This window comes from Ammodytes marinus (genome assembly GCF_949987685.1).
Source record: "Ammodytes marinus genome assembly, chromosome: 9".
NCBI lineage: Eukaryota > Metazoa > Chordata > Actinopteri > Uranoscopiformes > Ammodytidae > Ammodytes > Ammodytes marinus.
In genome coordinates this window covers 4,902,367-4,921,639 of record NC_137213.1, presented here as the reverse complement: position 1 = coordinate 4,921,639, position 19,273 = coordinate 4,902,367, and the positions used below count along the sequence as shown (strand labels likewise).

Genomic DNA, 19,273 nt, shown 5'->3' with positions numbered 1-19,273 from the left:
TAAATTTGCTTCACTGAAGAAATATTGATCATTTAATGAACACAGAAAGGTCAGATGTTGGCAGGACAAAAGTCTTGTCGCCTACAGAGAGTAATGTGAAAATTGAACAAATAATTTACTTCATATACAAAAATATGTTGATTAACATCAGCAAATTAAGTAGTGGTGCTGAGAGATCCATATTTAATATCTCGTATGACTTCCATGAGCTTGAAGGACTGCATCCATGCGGTTTGACAATGATTCATACAATTTATTGATGAAGTCATCAGGAGTAGCAAAGAAAGCAGTTTTACATGCCTCCCAGAGTTCATCAAGATTATTTGGTTTGGTCTTCCATGCTTCCTCTTTCATTCTACCCCAGACATGCTCAATGATGTTCATGTCTGGTGACTGGGCTGGCCAGTCCTGGAGCACCTTGATCATCTTCGCCTTGAGGAACTTTGATGTAGAGATGGAAGTATGCAATGGAGCACCACCCTGCACATTTGACCCCTTTTATGGTTGGGAATGTAAGATGTAGTTAATTCTTCTTGATATGTTAGGCTATTGGCCTTCCACCCTGCAAATCTCTCGCACACCCCCATACTGGATGTAACCCCAGACCAAGATTTTTCACGCTTTCACCTAAAAACTTTCCTATCGCTTGGTCTGTTGGTCATAAAAAGCTATTTTTGTAAACCTGTGTCTAGTTGTAGATTTTCAAGGTCATAGATTCAAATAAACAATGTTTAGAGACACTCTGAATAATATTTGAAAACATTGTTTCATAAAAAGGACTTTGTTGTGGCGTAATATCACCACTCTTGGAAAGAAAGTCATGATAAATGTTGTTAGATGTTACATGGATATGGATCTTAACTGTCCCAGAGTCAATGGTGGGGAGTGGACTACACCGTGGATGTGTTAGGGGCAGTTTTCAACCCCCTCAGTTATAAGACACAGCAATTGTCATACAATGCTGTGATGCAGATGGTGAGGATGCTCTCCATGGTGCAGTGGTAGAAGATCCTGACAGATGGTCTCCACAGGAAGGGAGCCTAATTGACCAGGGTTGAATGGTTGAGGGTAGAAGAGAGATCTTAAGAGGGGAGGACAACCAGACACTTTCAGTTTAGAGATGCTCCGATCCATTATCTTACAGTCCGATCCGATTCCGATATATGTGTTATAGATATTGGCTGATATCGATACTGTCCGATATCATAATTATTCTACATTTCTTTGTTGGTGGAGATGTTATGTGTAAGGTTAGGAAGGCTTGAGCAACAAATATACAAACAACAAAACAATTACCTGGCAGGTAGACAGAGAGGCAGGGCGTTTCTAGGTTTCTGAAACATCCGGGGCTTAGCCCAAGAGGGAATAGGATAGTGCCCGTGTTTTTAGTACACTTTATTGCGCATGCACATTTTTTTTCATAATGCTTTACCTAAATAAACAAAATAGGCAGATACGTATAGCTTTAAATAGCTACCTGACTGCTATGCTGCTTATCCCCAGACATCTAAAGAGTGAGCTATACGACAAATGCTATATGTGTAATATACATTGACATTTTAGATACATCAACAAATGGCAGCATCGCCCACAAAACCGATGTATTTCCCTCTCAGGCTACATGCTATTTATGAACGCACAAGCATGACTAAATGTCATTACACATCTATTTTTGGATTTTCCTGAGCCACTGGCTAAATGAGAAAAGCTTGGTTACAGATCGTCACACAATGCAGATATAGATCATGTAAAATTGCTGTGTTCCGCTGCAGCACGGACTATAAGTAGGACGATGGCTGTATAAGAGATAGGGTGCCAGCTTAGTGACAGCTCCACTAGTGAGCCTGCAGGGGACACACTCCAGCAGCAATAATCCAACCAGGCTTTCACTCTTTCACTCTTTCACTCCTCCACATTATTTTAATTTTCAAACTCTTTCAGCCGCCCCCCATAAATTCCTATAGAGACAAAAAATAAAAAGTCTTTATACAGCATGTTTCACATCGGAAGTAGTGTTCCCCAAGATACACCTGGAAACACACTTTGATGTGTTTAATCGATAGAGAGGCCCACTACAGGCTAATAGAGCTCTGTTTCAGGTAGCTGGTTTTGAGGCAACCCAGAGTTTGTTCGCTCTGAGTTAGTGGAAACTCTGGGTTTTCCGTTTCAGGTAGCAGGTTCAGCGCAACCGAGAGTCAGTTACTGCGGCAACATACGCCGTGGGTCTAACCTGCTCGGGAGGTGGTTAGACCTACCCTGAGTTTGTTACACTGCAGCAGCTCTGTGTAGGCCTATATCATTCTTCTTTTTATTAATAGGGATTTTTTAATGTCTGTGCCACTGAACAGATTTATGTCAGGTTGAAATGTAATTCTGCGGCTGGGGCTGCACGCGATCGTTACTGTTCACTTGTGTCATCCCAAAGTCACAGACGAGCCTCATTAAATAGCCGCATATGAATATAGAAATTATACAATAATTTAAACTGTGATCACTAGAGGACGAGGAATCTGGTAATACATCAATCAGGCTCTACAATGGAAACTGTCATCTAATGTGTCTGACGTTAATAGCTTTCACTCCTCATTTAAAAGAAGCGACAGTCTGTTTACTGCACAGTAGGCTATTATAGCTTGCCAACATATTACAGCGAATATAAAACACTGTCAGCAATGCTGTGCGGCTCCAGCTTTTTTGCTGCTGCTGATAAGCGTAACTTAATTCTTAAAATAGACCATGGCTTCTCATACGGAAGAATGATTCTATTGACAAAAATGTTTTCCCCCGTTGTTTTTCTGAATGGCCGAGGTGATTAGATCAGAGTTATGAGATAATATCCCTGTTAATTCTTCTCCATACCTTAAACTCATGCGTTAATATTTCTTACTCTAGTGGGAGGAGCGGAGAAGTTTTTTTTCTTTTTTTTGAGAAGTGGAGAAGTGGGAGGATCAAGCATTTGTTTCTTCTGTTTCCATGGTGAATCATGTTATCAGCGATCCATTGACGATGGCTTTTACGCACGCGATCAATCCAGAGTGAACACGCTCAGAGTTGATTGACCCAACGCTAGTCTCGCAAAGCCAGACCAAACTGCAGCAAGTAGTAGGGTCTGGAAGCACTCTGTTTAGAGCCGTCTATTCGGGTGGGGAAACCGGGGGAAACTGGGCTAGCCTGTTTGTATTTGTTTAAACCAATCACAATCATCTAGGGCGGGGCTAACCCCGGGAAGCAGCAGCGGTGTTCTGCAAAATAGTGCCGGGGGGAGACTTATTTTGATGGAACGTCTTCACGTCCAGAGACTGTCAGAGAAATGGCTAAACCCGCAAACGCCACACAAAAACTATTAAAGACAAAAGGAATATACATAGTGTGTTGCTTTCTAACCAGCATGTCAAGACACCATACACTTTAGCCCCCGAGGAGCTCACGGGATAACTTAACCGGAGTTAACTAGCCACCCACGTAGTGTTATCTCTGGTAACATTATCATCGGCGGTTGAGAGGACGGCTACGGCGGTCGAGTAGAATTTTTAGCATTCGAGAACTTATGTCACCACCTCCTATCGCTGTAGTCAGAGCTGTAGTCCGTCTGTTTACAGGCAGAACAGGGTTTTGACGTTGTGAGCGCTACACCAACTGCAGCAAGTAGCCGTAGTTGCTAGGTGATAGTGGAAGCCGTTGGAATCTTTCCCCGTCGCTAAAACACCGCTGCATAGTCCCTAATTCACCAAAGAAAGGGAACGGCGGATCTTAATCTAGCCGGTTATAAGGTCCGGTGCTCAATTCAAACCCCCACGCTTCATTTTCCAGAGTTTATGAGGGTATTTCTGCCCGGGGGTAGTTGTACAATGAAGTTGGACAGCTAGGCTAAGCTAGGATGCATCCCGGACCGCCGCCGCCAATATTATTATCCCGAAGTATCGCCACACTTTATTTCTGTCTACAGTAATGTGACTTCTCACACCCTGTGTGTGTGTGTGTGTGTGTGTGTGTGTGAGTGTGTGTGAGAGAGAGAGAGCGCTGCTCATAAGCACACGGGTTGACTGTGAGTGAATTGTTTCCGAATTTGAGGGGGATCGCAATAGGGGAAAGCCAGCAACCGGAAAAGGAGGGGGCTGCGTCAGGGCTGCGTAGCTTTTCGACGCAGGCGAATAGACGCTGGCGGAAGTGGTCATGCCAGACTAACCCAACGCTGATCCACTGTTCTGAAACCGAAAACCCAGAGTTACTCAGCTCTGAGTTGAGCAACTCAGAGCGCAGGATTAAACCCAGAGTTTGTAAAACCTGCTACCTGAAACAGGGCTCAGGTCTTTCAACAGAATATCATATAATTGCCATTCGTTGTTCCCAAATACATGTGATAGTTTACTTCTACAGATGTTCTACCTATGTGGTTGTCAGGATAAAACAGTATTCACTGTTGCTATGAGATGAGATGTGAAAAGCTTGTGTACAACGTGGAAGGCTGTCATTTTGAATGGCATGAGATGAGAACATGACATTACACATTAGTTTGCTTCTGACGAAAAAGTCACTGTCCACATGAGCACAATCAATCACAAGCATTTTATGTTTTGAAGTGTTTTGGACAAAAGATCAATGTTGGCATTTTTCTCAGTGAACATCTCCCAAATACTCTTTGAAGAATATCTCCAACAACTCTCCTCTGGTAGTAGATTTGAACCATGTAACCCTTGCCATAAGTTAGACAGTGCACAGCATATTTACACATTGTAATTGGATAAGAAAAGCTGGGATTTCAATCTGCTGAACACAGTTATCAACTGCAGTATGTTTGCATTCTGTGTATAATTAAAGCTGGGGAAATTTAAATTGTGATCTTTGTTATTGTGTCATGAATGTTCTTTTTGCTGGGATGTGGATTTTGATTTGATTTTCATTAGGATCCCCGTTAGCTGATGCAGAAACATCTGATGAAAAATCAGATGACATGTAGAATCAGAAATACCAGTGGAGAGATGCAAAAAGCTGGCCAGAAATTATAGGAAGCGTTTGATTGCAGTAATAGCCAATAAAGGCTTTCCTATTGACTATTGAGAAGGGTATGAATCATTTGACATGCCAATTTTTGTCAAATGTAAATAAAAGCTGAAAAAAATGTGTTCCACAATGATGCCTCTTGTACATCGTCGTATTATCTTTTGGGAGAAGCCTGTGTCATTTCCAATCAAGAAAAGCTAGCTGGTTTCATAAAAGTAACTTTAAAGAGGACCTATTATATTACTTTTCTGGTCTTAATTTCTTGTTTTACACTGCTATAGAGCAACCTGACACGAATCACATCACAAAAAACTATGTAGATTTTCGGGAAGCTCTTTCTCTTATTTTGGCGATCCAGCACGTCCTGTCAACACTTGAGTGTGTGCTTCGGCAATCTCCGCTCCCTCCGCCTGTGATCGGCCATCTCCGCTCCCCTCCCCCTCCCCTCCTGCAAACCCCACTCCGTTGTGATTGGTTACCTTCCTTCCGGAACACTTTCAGTGGCGGGAAGCGCGAGCATGGACCTATAAGGGCGCGAGGCAGACGCGAACAGGGAAGTGACAGCATTACCATACATGGAAACATCCGCGTGGTGACTTCACAAAGTTACATGCGACGTCACAAAGTTACGGAAGGGTAGACCGCTTTGAACACGTGACTTCTCGACTGGCTAGAATAGTGTTTAGTGCTCTGCACAGACACCCCAGACGGTCAGCAGGGAATACGTCGAAATGCATGTAAGTCATTATTTGATAATTTAGTATGGTTAAGCATGACTATGAATCATCATAACAACGTTTATAGGTCATAAAAGTCAAAAAGCATCATAGGTCCGCTTTAAGTCAAAATTTGCCACGGGTATGAATAATTTCGGTTTTGACTGTATGTGGATGCCTGTCTGGACCTGAGCTCTTGAATAAAGTTAATTAATTGACAGACTGTATGGAGTGTGTCTGGAAAAATGGTTGACTTTACTGTTCATTAGAACAAAGCAGGAAATAAAGATCACAGAGGGTTTGGAGATCCAAATATTCTCTACACAAGGGTTTGTAAAAATATGGCCTGATCATATGCAACACATGCATCTAGCGTTACTAAGGTGGTATCAGTGGGTGAGCTCCAACTGAACTCTAAATCAAAAAACTGACTCAGGGTGTATTCACACTGGGAAAGTCCGCTAGTGCACTTGCTTTGGTCCAGACCAAATAGAGTTTTGATTTTTTTTGTTTGGTGTGGTCCACTTTCATATTGCCCCTTTTGCAAGTGAACCAGCATTACGAAGCAAAACCACACGTGATCTGAGGTCATTCATTCATTGGACAGACATTCTGGGGTGGAGAGAAACAGGAAGCACGAAGTTTAAACTGCGAAATATATATCATTGATATAATATGGGGCTAAAAATAATAAAAGGGCCTACATCTAACCTATAAATAAAGAGGAAAAACATCAAATTATTGTTGTTTCATATGGTCATAATGTGTAGCCTTATGTCAATGCCACGTTATGTGGCTTGTAGCCTACGATGTGAAACATCATTTTTACTGTATGTTTGGTGCTGGATGCGCGTCACGCGAGAAGAATAGGCTCAAGCTGACACTCAGCTGATTAAGCTGTGTATCAGCTGGGTCGGCGCAGTTCAGCTCCAAACTGACACGGGGATAGTATTGACGGTCCCGTACATGGGAAGCAAAATAAAAACACACACTTCTTGCGCAGCGTGAACCTGTTGGCACTGTGCGAGAGACGCTCCCCTCTCCTTCATCTGATCGCTGAACACATTCAGCATTTATATTGTTCTGGGCTCCCGGTCAAACCACAACTAATCTTCCTAATAATGGTGACAACAACACTTTCCCATAATGTGAAGCTGACGGCTATTTATTAAAAAAGAAAAGAAAGAAAAGGCACAGTGCCTCCTGCATTTGGGTCGGATCGAGTCCGAACAAATTCACACCACAAACGAACTGCAGCAGAGTGCGTTTGGAAACGCATCGAGACTACCTCTTCAGCTGGGTCTCGGAGCGTTTGTTTGGTCCGCACCCGAGTGCGATTGCTGTATTCACACCTGCCTGAAAGATGCGCACCGAAGGCAGAAGTGCATCTGAGTTCGTTTCAACCGAACTAAACACGGCATGTGTGAATACACCCTCAGACTCCCTCTAACTCGAGAAAAGTTAAAACTATGTACAAAATGTATGTTGATACGGTTTAATAGTATCCAGATCATAATGTTGCTGCACACACACCTGCGCGTGCACACACGGCATGTGTCATAAACGGTGTTGGAACTCGGTCGGCATCTTTTACAATAGGTCCATGGTCGGCACCGATGTCACTATTTTGAAAGGACGTGTTGCGGCTTCCTGGGCTCAGCGCCGCCCAAGACGATTGCGATTGGTTTAAAGAAATGAAAACAGGCCAACCCAGTTTTCCTCCCTTTACTCGAAACGATATAGCTTGGTTCCAGACTATACTACTACTAGCTGTAGTTTGGTCTGGCTGTACAAGACTAGCTTAGCTCAAACTCTGGTAGCCTAGGGGAGTAGGTCAAAAGATCAACTTCACAACATCAGTAAACTCTCCGTGCTTATTGGGACTTGTTTGTTTACGGCGTTATGTTGCACTCAATGTTTTTTAACGTAACATCGTAAATAATCAAGTACCTACAAGCACACGAAGTGTTCAGTGATGTTGTAAAGTTTATCTTTTGACCTGCTCCACTCGACTACCAGTGTTTGAACTAAGCTAACCTGGAGGAGCGACCTTTGCCCATTTCTTAATCAAAAATTTCGGAGAGTCGGAGAGTGAGGCAACAAGCTAAAAACTAAAAACGTACCTTTCACTATACCTTTAAGACTGGAGCTGTTAGTTGAACAGCAGGAACCAGGCCAATGTGTACTGTATGGATTTGCAACATAAGTCATTTCTTCTCCTTTATTTCCCGTCCCTCTTTCTTATTCCGTATAGTTTCATCTTGCATCACCACTTATAAGAAGAACCCTCCACCAGTGCCCCCCCGGACCTCCACCTGCTCCACAGCCTCCAAGCCCTACATCTCCATCACAGCCCAGAGCAGCACAGAGTCCGCACAGGTATGGAACCCAACATTTTTATAATGTTAACCAAACCTTATCCTGTACCCTTTTTTTTTTAAATTATATTTGACATGATTCTATTACATGCACAGTATCGTATTTCACTAGTTATAACCCCAATTCTGAAAAGGTTGGGACGTTATCTAAAATGTGAATACAGCAGAATGTGATCATTTCCTTTTTCGACGTGTATTCAATATAAAACAGTACAAAGACATCATATGTATTTGTTAAAACTGATAAACTTTATTGTTTTTTGTAAATATACACACATTTTAACTTTAGTGCCTGCAACACGTTCCAAATAAAGTTGGAACAGGGGCATGTTTACCACTGTGTTACATCACCATTTCTTTTAACAACACTGAGTAAGCGTTTATTATTGTTATTATTTCCATTCTTGCTTGAAATAGAACTTCAGATGCTCAACATTCCGGGGTCTCCATTGTGATACTTTGTGCTTCATAAGGCACCAAAGTGTTCAATGGGAGACAGGGATGGACTGCAGACAGGCCAATCTAGTACCTGCACTCTGTTCCTAAGAAGCCAAGCTGTATTAAGACGTGCAGAATGTGGCTCGGTATAGTCTTGCTTAAATAAGAAGGAATGGCAGCATGTTGCTCCAAAACCTGTATGTACTTTTCAGCATTATTGGTGCCATCATAGATGTGCAGGTTACCCATGTCATGGGCACTAACACACCCCTATACCATCACAAACGCTGGTTTTACAACTTCATATTGGTTACAATCTGGATGGTCCTTTTCCTCTGGAGCCCGGAGGACACAACATCCATGATTTACAAAAACTATTTGAAATGTAGACTCATCAGACCACAGCACACTGTTCCACTTTGAGTCAGTCCATCTCAGATGAGCCGAGGCCCAGAGAAGTCTGCTGCATTTGTGGATGTTGTTGATATATGTCTTTCACTTTGCATGATAGAGTCTTATCTTTCATTTTTGGATGTAGAGACGAACTGTGTTTACTGACAATGGTTTTCTGAAGTGTTCCATGGCCCATGTAGTGATATCCTTTATAATATCATGTCATTTTTAATGCAGTGCCACTTGAGGTCATGGGCACACCATTTACATTTTGGACCTTGCCCCTTACATGCAGAGATTTAGCTGGATTCTCAAAATATTTTAATTTTATTATGGATTGTAGATGATGTAAACCTTAAAGATCTCCTATTATAATAATTTTTACATATCTTTATTAATATCTCCCTGAAGATATGGCTGAAAAATTAAATTAAAACATCATCTCAAACTAGAGGTCCTCCTGTTTCCAGGGAATGTTCTTCTGATACTGTCAGTCCCTTAGAGGCTTAGAAAACACTGTGAGAAGCAAGACCCAGAAGCTCCCCAGCTACCACTTAGCTTGTAAATAGTGCATTGAGTATATACATAGTGTGAAAGTAGTTTGTTATTATTGTTTTTATATTTACTTAATGGTTTGTTTGAAAAATGTTTTGTGATGCTTCCTCTTTTATTAGTATACATCCCATGAATCATCATATGTGGTTCAAAGTCTTCATTCAGTCTAATTTCCTAATGTTTTTTGAAAGTAGAGACAACATTTCTACCAAAAAGCGTCTGGACCAAATTTTATATTAGTCATGTTTTGTGCACTCCCCTACTGTGTTTTGGAAAATTTCCACTGCATTAGGAGAAGCAATTGCAAGAGCCAAAACAATTCAACAGGATGACTAAAGATTCTTCTTTCACACAAATTTCCAGGTTTTTCAAAAATCGTAATTAATTTTTCAGCATTAAGCCAATTATATACACAATAAGTAGACCTCAGAAAACAAAGGGCTAATGTGTTCTGAACATTTCCATATAAAACACTTTGGTATAATTTATCTTCTTGCACATTTGAAATAGGTATTTATAGAAGTATGTAAAATCGGAGAAAACAACCCTAGACCTCAGAGGGTTGTATATAGAGCAACCTGACACGAATCACAGCACAAAAAACTATGTCTATTTTCGGGAAGCTCTTCCTCTCATCTCAGCGATTTCAGCATTCTCTGTCAACACTCGGCTTTGTGCTTCTCCGCCCCCTCGCCCCCCTCCTGCAAACCCCACTCCGTTGTGATTGGTTACCTTCCGGAACACTTTCAGCACGGCAGATTTGAGCAGGCAGGTGGGGGCATGGCCGGAGCGTGCCTGAGCACGTTGCAGCATTACCATACATGGGAAAATCCGGATTCTCTAGTAATAAATCCCGGAAATTTGAACAAGTGAATCGCGACCGGCTGACCTAGTGTTTAGCGCTCTGCACAGCCACCCCAGACGGTCAGCAGGGAATATGTCTACATGCATGTAAGTCATTACTTGACCCTTTAGTATGGTTAAACATGACTATAAATCATTATAACAACGTTTATAGGTCATAAAAGTTGAAAAAGCATAATAGGGCCTCTTTAAATTATTTGCAGGAATGTTGTTTTTAAACTGTTGGACTGTTTTCCTCTGCAGTTCTTCACAAAGTGGTGAGCCTCACCCCATTATTGTTTTTGTGAAGACTGAATCTTTACGGGATGCCCCTTTATTTCCATTCATGATATTATCATCTGTTACCAGTTAACATGTTTATGTGAGTAATGTTCCAAACAGGTGCTTTTTTAATATTCTACAGCTTTCCCAATCTTTTAATGCCCCTGTCCCAACTTTTTGAAATGTGTTGCTGGCATCAAATTCAGAATAAGCATATATTTACGGAAAACCATGAAATAGATAGGGAAAAACATCAAATATATTGCCTTTGTATTGTTTTCAAATTGATTTAATGTGAAAGGATTAACAAATGATCACATTCTGTTTCATATACGTCTATATATAATTTAACTTTATTTTGAATTCTACTTTATATTTCTATGGTGCACCTTATCTCTACACGTTTTATCTGAACCACGTCATTGCACTACTGCTGTGTTTATTTGTGCCCTGGGTGTGGCTCTCTTCACTTGTGTGTTTCTTTTATACATTAACTTCTTCTATATTGCATTGTTGAGAGGAGCCTGAGGCCTAATAATTGCATTGCAAATGACTGTTGTTGTAATTATGATGCATATTAACCACAATAAACCACCTTGAATCTTGGAACACACACTATGACCTGCTATCATCTGCACCGCATGTAGATACACAACATCACAGCTGGTTCGGGGTCAGCTTTGGGCAGGAAAGAAGAGCAGCACTTCCACTCTGCAGTTCCACACACACATGCACTCTAAACCTCAAGACAGATTTCCTGAAAATGACAATAATAGCAAAAGAAAAACTACATTTCAGCATTTACCTCATACTTTTTTTAACCTTTACATTACGTTATACTCCAAAGGAAAGGAAATGTTCAATTGTTCAACCTGTGATTGCTATATCGCACAGTCTGCTGCTTCCTAGTTCAGTGGCTGCTTGCCAAGGATATTATAATGCAGCAGAAGAATGTAGCCATCTTTCAATGATAAATTTCCTTTGCAGTTCTCGGTTTTTCCACTAAAGATACATTCAGGAAACCATTTGCTACTATATCCCAAAACCAAGTCATGGTTACCATGTATTTGCTTTCATTTTCTCAAGTCAAGTCTATACGAACCCTTGATTGAATCACTGAACCACCATTTATACTACTGGACTATTTCATGTCTCATCATTGATTGTTCAAGAGTCTCGACCAACAATTTATTAAATTCAGAAATGATAGTATCGGATGCAAATAGTCAGAATATCCATGTAATAACCGTATCGTCCACTAACATTTTTGAATAATATTTCATCTTTAAAGCAACATGCCATGTTTGTTTTGAACTAACCAGGATGCATACATGGAGGAGGAGGGACCCAGAGGAGACATGACCATCCAGTCAGGACTCAGTAACTCCACAGAAAGCATTGACAGCATGAAGGCTTTGACCGCTGCCATAGAAGCTGCTAATGCACAGGTCAGTACTTCAATATTGTCTTTTATTTGTAATGTGTTTATTCATATTACAAATCAACATTGTATTTGTGCTAAATTCCCCAATTTTTTAATTATATTTATAAAAACACATTAGTATTGCTTTTCTGAGAATTGTGTTCACATACATAATGTGTGTTGTGGTGAATGGTGTGTAGGTCCATGGACCAGCCAGTCAGCATGTCAGTAACATCACCATGACAGTGACCAGCCCCTCAGCGCTGAGCAGAGGCAGAGTGGTGGAAGAGCACAGGGAGGAATACAGGAAAGAAGCCCTTAGGAAGGGCACCTGTCTCTCCATAGGCATCCAGGTATGTATGAGACAGCAGTGGAGAAACTCATAGCAAAATAAAAGGCTTGATACAACATTATGTCAATTCTGAATATCTTTGTGAGACCTTGCAGATGAATAGGGTTCAATGTTTAACTTCTAGATATCATCTTGACATTTTGCCAGTTGATTACTTACATTACATTCAGACAAACAGAAACAAGTATAAAACCTTTTTCAGAAATGTTTGAGTAAATATGCAAATGTGTTAAATGTTAAATGATGTTGTAAATTGAATCTCTTTAAAATCAGAAATGAATCTAGATGTTGGATAACATCCTTTAGTTCATTTGACAACACATTTGTGTCCAATGTTTTTGCAGAACAGATTTTGGTTACTGCCTTTTTTTGTCTTGATATTCGGTATTTTTTTAAGAAGTAAATGTAAATCAGACAATACACAAAATGTGAACAAATGCTTCTTTAATAACCTGAATAGTTCAAATAATGATTATAAGTGATGGCATATTGTGAAAATCTTGGAATAAATTCCTTACCACTAGCTTTCTTCACCCATGTGTTTGTAAATGTGTTTATTAACACATCTTAAAAAGTTGAAATTCAACTCCCCTAGGAAAAATCCATGAGAGCTGCTGAAAGTTGGGGTAGTTTATATAGTCCATGGGCCAGACCAGATATCGAAACCATCTGGATGGGCAAATTCAAGTTGTGATTTTATTATGTCCTATACAAGAGGTTTTGATGTGATAGACCTTTTATATTGTTAGTGTTTTAGTGGTTATCATAATGGAGGCGAGAAACTGCAGGTGAATAGGGTAAAAATGTTAACTTCATTTTTAACTTATAGATATCATCATGAAACTTTACCAGTTGATTACTGACATTAAAACAATATTTTTCTATAGAACAACTTTTTTCGGAACTGTTTGGCAATTTGCCGATATATCTAATTCTGCTTTCATTTGCATTTCTTTTTGAAACCCCCAAAACTAGGTGTTTGAAATAACCAGAGTTAAAATCATTATTTCATTTTTACAACTTATATGTGTCCAACGTTTTTACAAAACAGAATATGGATACAGTCTTTTTTTTCATTTTTTAAATCAAACTTTCCCGGTTACCTTAAAAGTAGATATGTTTCAATACTGTGAACCACAAATCACAACTTCTGAAGCACTTCTATCAGCTAAACTTTCCATAATCATTCCTAGCACTATTCTGAAAGATATTAATTAAGGATTTGTTCATATGTTGTTAATTGTCTGATTTATGATAAACATAATTATATAGTGTATGTAAGTGCTTTAGAAGTTGAGGTTTTTGGTTCAGTGTATTGAAATGTTGAGATAATGTCCGTTAAAGATGGTTGTATAGGGGTAATATACAGATGCAAACAGACAATATTTAGTCAAATAAACACCTATGCATTTTGGACCTTTTGATTACTAGAATGGAAGAAGACATGTTATGGAAGCAAAAATGCACAAAAATCCCAAAATTGACCAGTGCTATAAAAGACCATGTTTTTGCCTGCAGTGTCTGGCCCTAAGCATACAGTAGTTATTTCTACTTACAAGTCACTATCACTTCCACAAAAATCTAAAATATTTTCAATTAGCTTTGATTTTAAACACCCAGTGGACACATGACCTAATCAGTGTTGTCCACGTCATGAATTATGATAGTCATGATTATACATGGGATGAGACTTATCTTGTGTGTCTGCTGTAGGTGGATGGTCCAGAGGAAGTTCCTGACCCAGAAGACCCATCCAAGTTCACCTCTATAGGGGTTCAAGTGGAGGATGAAAGAGGGTGAGCCACACATTGTTCTTTACCCACTACATTACATTAGCAGACGCTCTTATCCAAACCGACATACACACGATGCAGGGTGCAAGCAATCTATCGGGAGCAATCTAGGGTTCAGTGTCTTGTCCAGGGACACTTGTACATGTGGCGGGGAGACGGGGGATCGAACCACCGACCATACAGTTGCAGGTCGACCACCCTACCCACTGAGCTACATCCCTCACTATCTTTTCCTATCTTTTTTGTTGACTGTTAAGTCAGAATGCACTTGCCCATTTATCTACTGTACATATGAACAAGGCTGGGTATTTAGGTTCAGAGCAAGCAAGGTCCCACAGGACTTTTGAGAGACTGGTGGAAATGATCTACCTTCTAAAGTTAAATTCATCAATTTGGTGCAATGTAAAGATGAAAAGCTGCCCAAAAATGCATGGAGAGATGGAGTTTAACACAGTTCACAGTGGTTAAAACAATCAAATAAATAATTGACTAGGGTATGCCTTCAAGAAAATGAAGGTGGGAACCTGTGTTGAAATAGTTTATTTTTAGAAAATAAAAAGTATACTGGATACTTCTGGAAAGCTCACAATATGGTGAACGTAAGGGGCCTTTTGTTTTCTCTGTAGAATGTTGATCCATTAATACACTGTAACTACCAATGTGACTACAACCACCACCACATAGTCAAAGAACAGATGGTTCACTCTATATTTTTGATCAACCATTTCCATAGGGATTGTGATGGGACAATTTCACTAAACAGCCATTTATGAGAAACAGAGCACATTGAGCAAACAATTATATTTTTTGAAAACATGCATTGAACACTTTCATTTTATTTTGAACATTCCATTGAGGGAATAGAGAGTGGTATAACTGTACATAAACATAACTCTGCTGCTTTCTGGAATCGTTTGAAGACACATGTTCACATGAATTGGAAGCTATGAAAGGATTAATTCATACATTTTTTATAGAATTATTTGTCCAAAACAAATGATCAATGATCATCAAAATGAGCGTGCTACATGAGTCAACTTTAGTATGAAAAGATTTATAAAAGTTTTCAAGTAGTTTTTGTATAATATGACCAAGTCAGCAAGAAGGTATAAAATAAATCAGTTTTTAAAATCTAGACAGTATTTAATCAACGTTCTCTAAGTCAGTATGCCGGTTACATGCGAGGGCTGGAGGGTGTGTCCTCTTGCGGAAACAACTTTAGTACATGTACCCGATGAATGTCTGTCGAATATCCAACTTAAAACTAACTTCACCGCGGTGATTAATGTCACTTAACTCAAACTATCTCAGTTATTTTGTGTGCTCTGTCTCATATGCTTACTAGCATGGCTGCTGCCTGCTGTCATGTGACACGTATATTAACAAAAATATAATGCTTACTTCTGATTAAACTACATGTTAAAGATGTTTTATGTTGACGTTTAACAATACTTTTTTTTCATTTTGAGACTGTAGCAGAACATTTTAGTGAAAAAACACTGAAAGAACATTTATCTATGAGTAAAATCTGTCCTCCAACAGTAGCCCAACATCCACATGATTCCACAATTAGCAGGACATAGGAAGCTTTCCTGTTACATTACATTACATTTTATTTAGCTGACACTTTCATCCAAAGCGACTTCCATTAAGTGCATTCAACCATGAAGGTACAAACTCAGAACAACAAGAATCCCGCAAGTACTATAGCTTCAAATAAACCAAACTACAAAGTGCCACATGTAAGTGCTACATGGAGATGTAACTAGCTCAATTTTTTGGCCGAGACAGCAAACAGTCGTGATTTAGTCGAGTGATATTCTGGTCGAGTTTTATTTTAGCCTGGATCCCTGGCTCAGAACAGGGATCCGGTACAACAGGAGAGAATCATTATTTGTTTAATCCACTTTTATAATTATACCTTCTTGCAATATCATACCAATCTCTCAAAAAGGTTCATTTAGTCTAACTTGGTAAATTAACTTGTATGTTCATGTAAACAGACTAGTATTCATTTGTTTGTACCTTGACATGTTTCGACTACTTCCTGCAGTCTTCTTCAGAAGTGTCAGCTGTTGCTGTGATGCGCGTTGTGTCAGCTGATGTTATAGACAACCAGCCGTCCCGCCAGAAGAGGCAGGACGGCTGGTCCTCTGCTGTTCGTTCGTCCGTTCACTCACACACTGCCAATACCCAGGTTGGGCCATCAACAAAGGGAAGCAAGCAGTCCGGAAAAAAGAAAACAAAGAGGAAACGAAAAAGAAAAGCTCAGAGAAAACCGAACACCGAGGCATGGTGATACTTCCGTACATCAGGGGCGTCACAGAAAAGGTCCAACGGGCGATGAAAAAACATCTCATCAGCACGCCAGTAAAACATCAAGCTACGGCAGGTGTTGGTGCACCCCAAGGACAAAATACAACCGGAGAAGAAATGTGACGTTATATATGAAATCCCATGCTTATCATGCAACAAAACATACATAGGGGAAACTGGTAGGGCATTCGGCACACGTAAAAAAGAACATCAAAAAGAATGTGAAAAGGAAACATCTGGAGCGCTCACACGTGCACTGAAAGAGAAAGCGGAGCAGGAGAATCAGCCATCTGGGATCACTGCAAGAGGGAGAACCACATCATGGACTGGGAAGGGGCAAAGGTCATAGGGACAGAGAGCAACAAGTTCCAACGTTGGATCAGGGAGGCAGTGGAGATCAGGGAACAGGCCCAGGGGACAGTAAACCGGGACGAGGGGGCATACATGCTGTCTCACACCTGGGATGCAGTTCTCCATAGAACGGACGAACAGCAGAGGACCAGCCGTCCTGCCTCTTCTGGCGGGACGGCTGGTTGTCTATAACATCAGCTGACACAACGCGCGTCACAGCAACAGCTGACACTTCTGAAGAAGACTGCAGGAAGTAGTCCAAACATGTCAAGGTACAAACAAATGAATACTAGTCTGTTTACATGAACATACAAGTTAATCATACCAATCTCACCTCTAAAATTACATTTTTACACCTTCTACATTCATTTTAACCTATTATTAATTTGTTTAAAAAATATATATTATTATATATTATATTTTGTTGCACTTTGTCCAATGACATTAAAGAGATTCTGATTCTTTTCCACTTGTATCCAACCTATTTGGTCCTGTCTGTAAAATATGGCCTGATCATATGTAACACATGTAGCGATGCACTGAACTCTCTGTAACTCTTTGTGTTGACTATAAACCCAGCTTAACTCTAAACTATAATTCCAAATACAATCGCTGGAGGTGCCACGGTGGGGCTTGAAAATATTCCCACCTCCAAAGTGGGGAATGACAAAAAAAGTTTGAGAACCACTGATTTAGAGGTGGTTGCACCTTTGCTTAGTTCTTAGCCATACCTTTACTTGGCTCTTAAAGGTGGCCAGAGTGGGACCTTCCCTTATAGTTGGGGGTAGTGTGTTCCATAATGCACTACCTTTAATAGATAGTGCATTACACAATTGTGGTGACCACCATAGTGATCAAGATTTTATATTTAAGTTTCTAGTTAACTACAATTTTTTTCTACTGCACTCTAATACTGTCTGATATATTCTGTCATTGTAATGCTGTTCCATGTGGTGTATTTTCTCTCTCGGTCTAGCCAAGTGGCTTCTGGCTGTCCTGTAATCATTTCTCTCTCCTCTCAAACACCCACACACTGATCTGCCAAGGTTAGCCAGCGCTACACACTGTAATAACTATGTATGGCTGAGCCTCTTTCACTCACATCTAAACTGTGTGCACAATTAGTAGGCAAGTTGTATTTTTGAGGATTCATTTTATTATTGAACGACTAGAGTGCTCTCGGTCAATCCAAAATGTTAATGAACCTAAACCTGAATGTTTACGAAAGTAAAAGTGAGGTTTTGTACATTATGATAATTAAGAGCAGTTGAATAAGGGGTGGGAATACATAAGCTTTGGCTTCTTCTCACTCCTTTTCGAACAAAGACACAACAATTATTTTATAAATATTGTTTATGACACGTTATAATTATTGTGTTTTGTGTTATATGCATTTGTATATGTCATACTTGCTTTGTTATTTTTTATTTATTTTTTTGTTCGAAATAAAGATGAAATTAATGAATGAATACCATGCACTGGCAGAGCGAGTATCTTCTGTACTGTTATCTATGAGTAACAGCTACTTATGCACATGGACCATCCATACCACTTTTTTTAATCTAGGCTATGTATTGTGGGCTCACGTTTTTTTGTATGGGTGGGATTTGTATCTTTATTTGTTGTGTTGTGTTGTGTTGTGTTGTGTTGTGTTGTGTTGTGTTGTGTTGTGTTGTGTTGTGTTGTGTTGTGTTGTGTTGTGCTCTTATTTTCTTAACCACTGAAATGTATATTTGTATGTGACTAATACATCCTTATCTTATCTTGTAAATCTTGTTTTTTAATATTCAAAGTGTTCTCTCCCTCTTGTGGTCAGATATCGCCGGTTCCAGCGCTCCAACAGTGTGACAGCAGCCGTACAGGTAAGCTGCTGTTTGGTTATTGATTCATCCTCTCACTCATCACCTCTTCTAATGCAACTACAGTCATATGAAAAAGTTTGGGAACCCCTCTCAGCCGGCATTATAATTGACTCTGCTTTCACAAAAAAAAGATAAAAGTGGTATGTCTTTAATTTACCAGGAACAGCTAAGTACTGGGATGTTTTCCAAACAAAGATTTTTTGAAAAGCAGTATTTGGTTGTATGAAATAAAATAAAATGTGAAAAACTGGCTGTGCAAACATGTGGGTACCCTTGTGGTTTTGTTGATTTTAATGCCTGTAACAGCATGTAAAACTGATGACTTTAAACACAAAGTTGGTTGGATTGTGTTGTTAAGCCTTGAACCTCATAGAAATGTCTGTTTAATCATGAGAAAATGTATTTTAGGTGCCTAAATGCAAGTTGCACTTCTCTTTTACTCTCTGCTGAAGTGAGACAGAATGGGATCATCAAAACAGCTCCCAAAAGATCTGAAAAACAAAGATTGTTCATTGTCATGGTTTAGGGGAAGGCTACAAAAAGCTTTCCCAAAGGTTTCAATTGTCAATT

General features: G+C 39.8%; 1 protein-coding gene across 1 annotated transcript in view; it reads left to right on the top strand.

Moving 5' to 3' along the window:
- LOC307254949 (disks large-associated protein 1-like) overlaps window positions 1-19,273 on the top strand; it is a gene marked incomplete at its 3' end in the record, with an annotated part of 121,185 nt that overhangs the window by 90,380 nt on the left and 11,532 nt on the right. Inside the window, exons 6-10 of the mRNA XM_080033522.1 lie at window positions 7,972-8,096; window positions 11,929-12,054; window positions 12,230-12,382; window positions 14,095-14,177; window positions 18,658-18,703. Coding sequence (XP_079889648.1) covers window positions 7,972-8,096; window positions 11,929-12,054; window positions 12,230-12,382; window positions 14,095-14,177; window positions 18,658-18,703 — 533 coding nt within the window. The remainder of the gene's footprint in view (window positions 1-7,971; window positions 8,097-11,928; window positions 12,055-12,229; window positions 12,383-14,094; window positions 14,178-18,657; window positions 18,704-19,273) is intronic.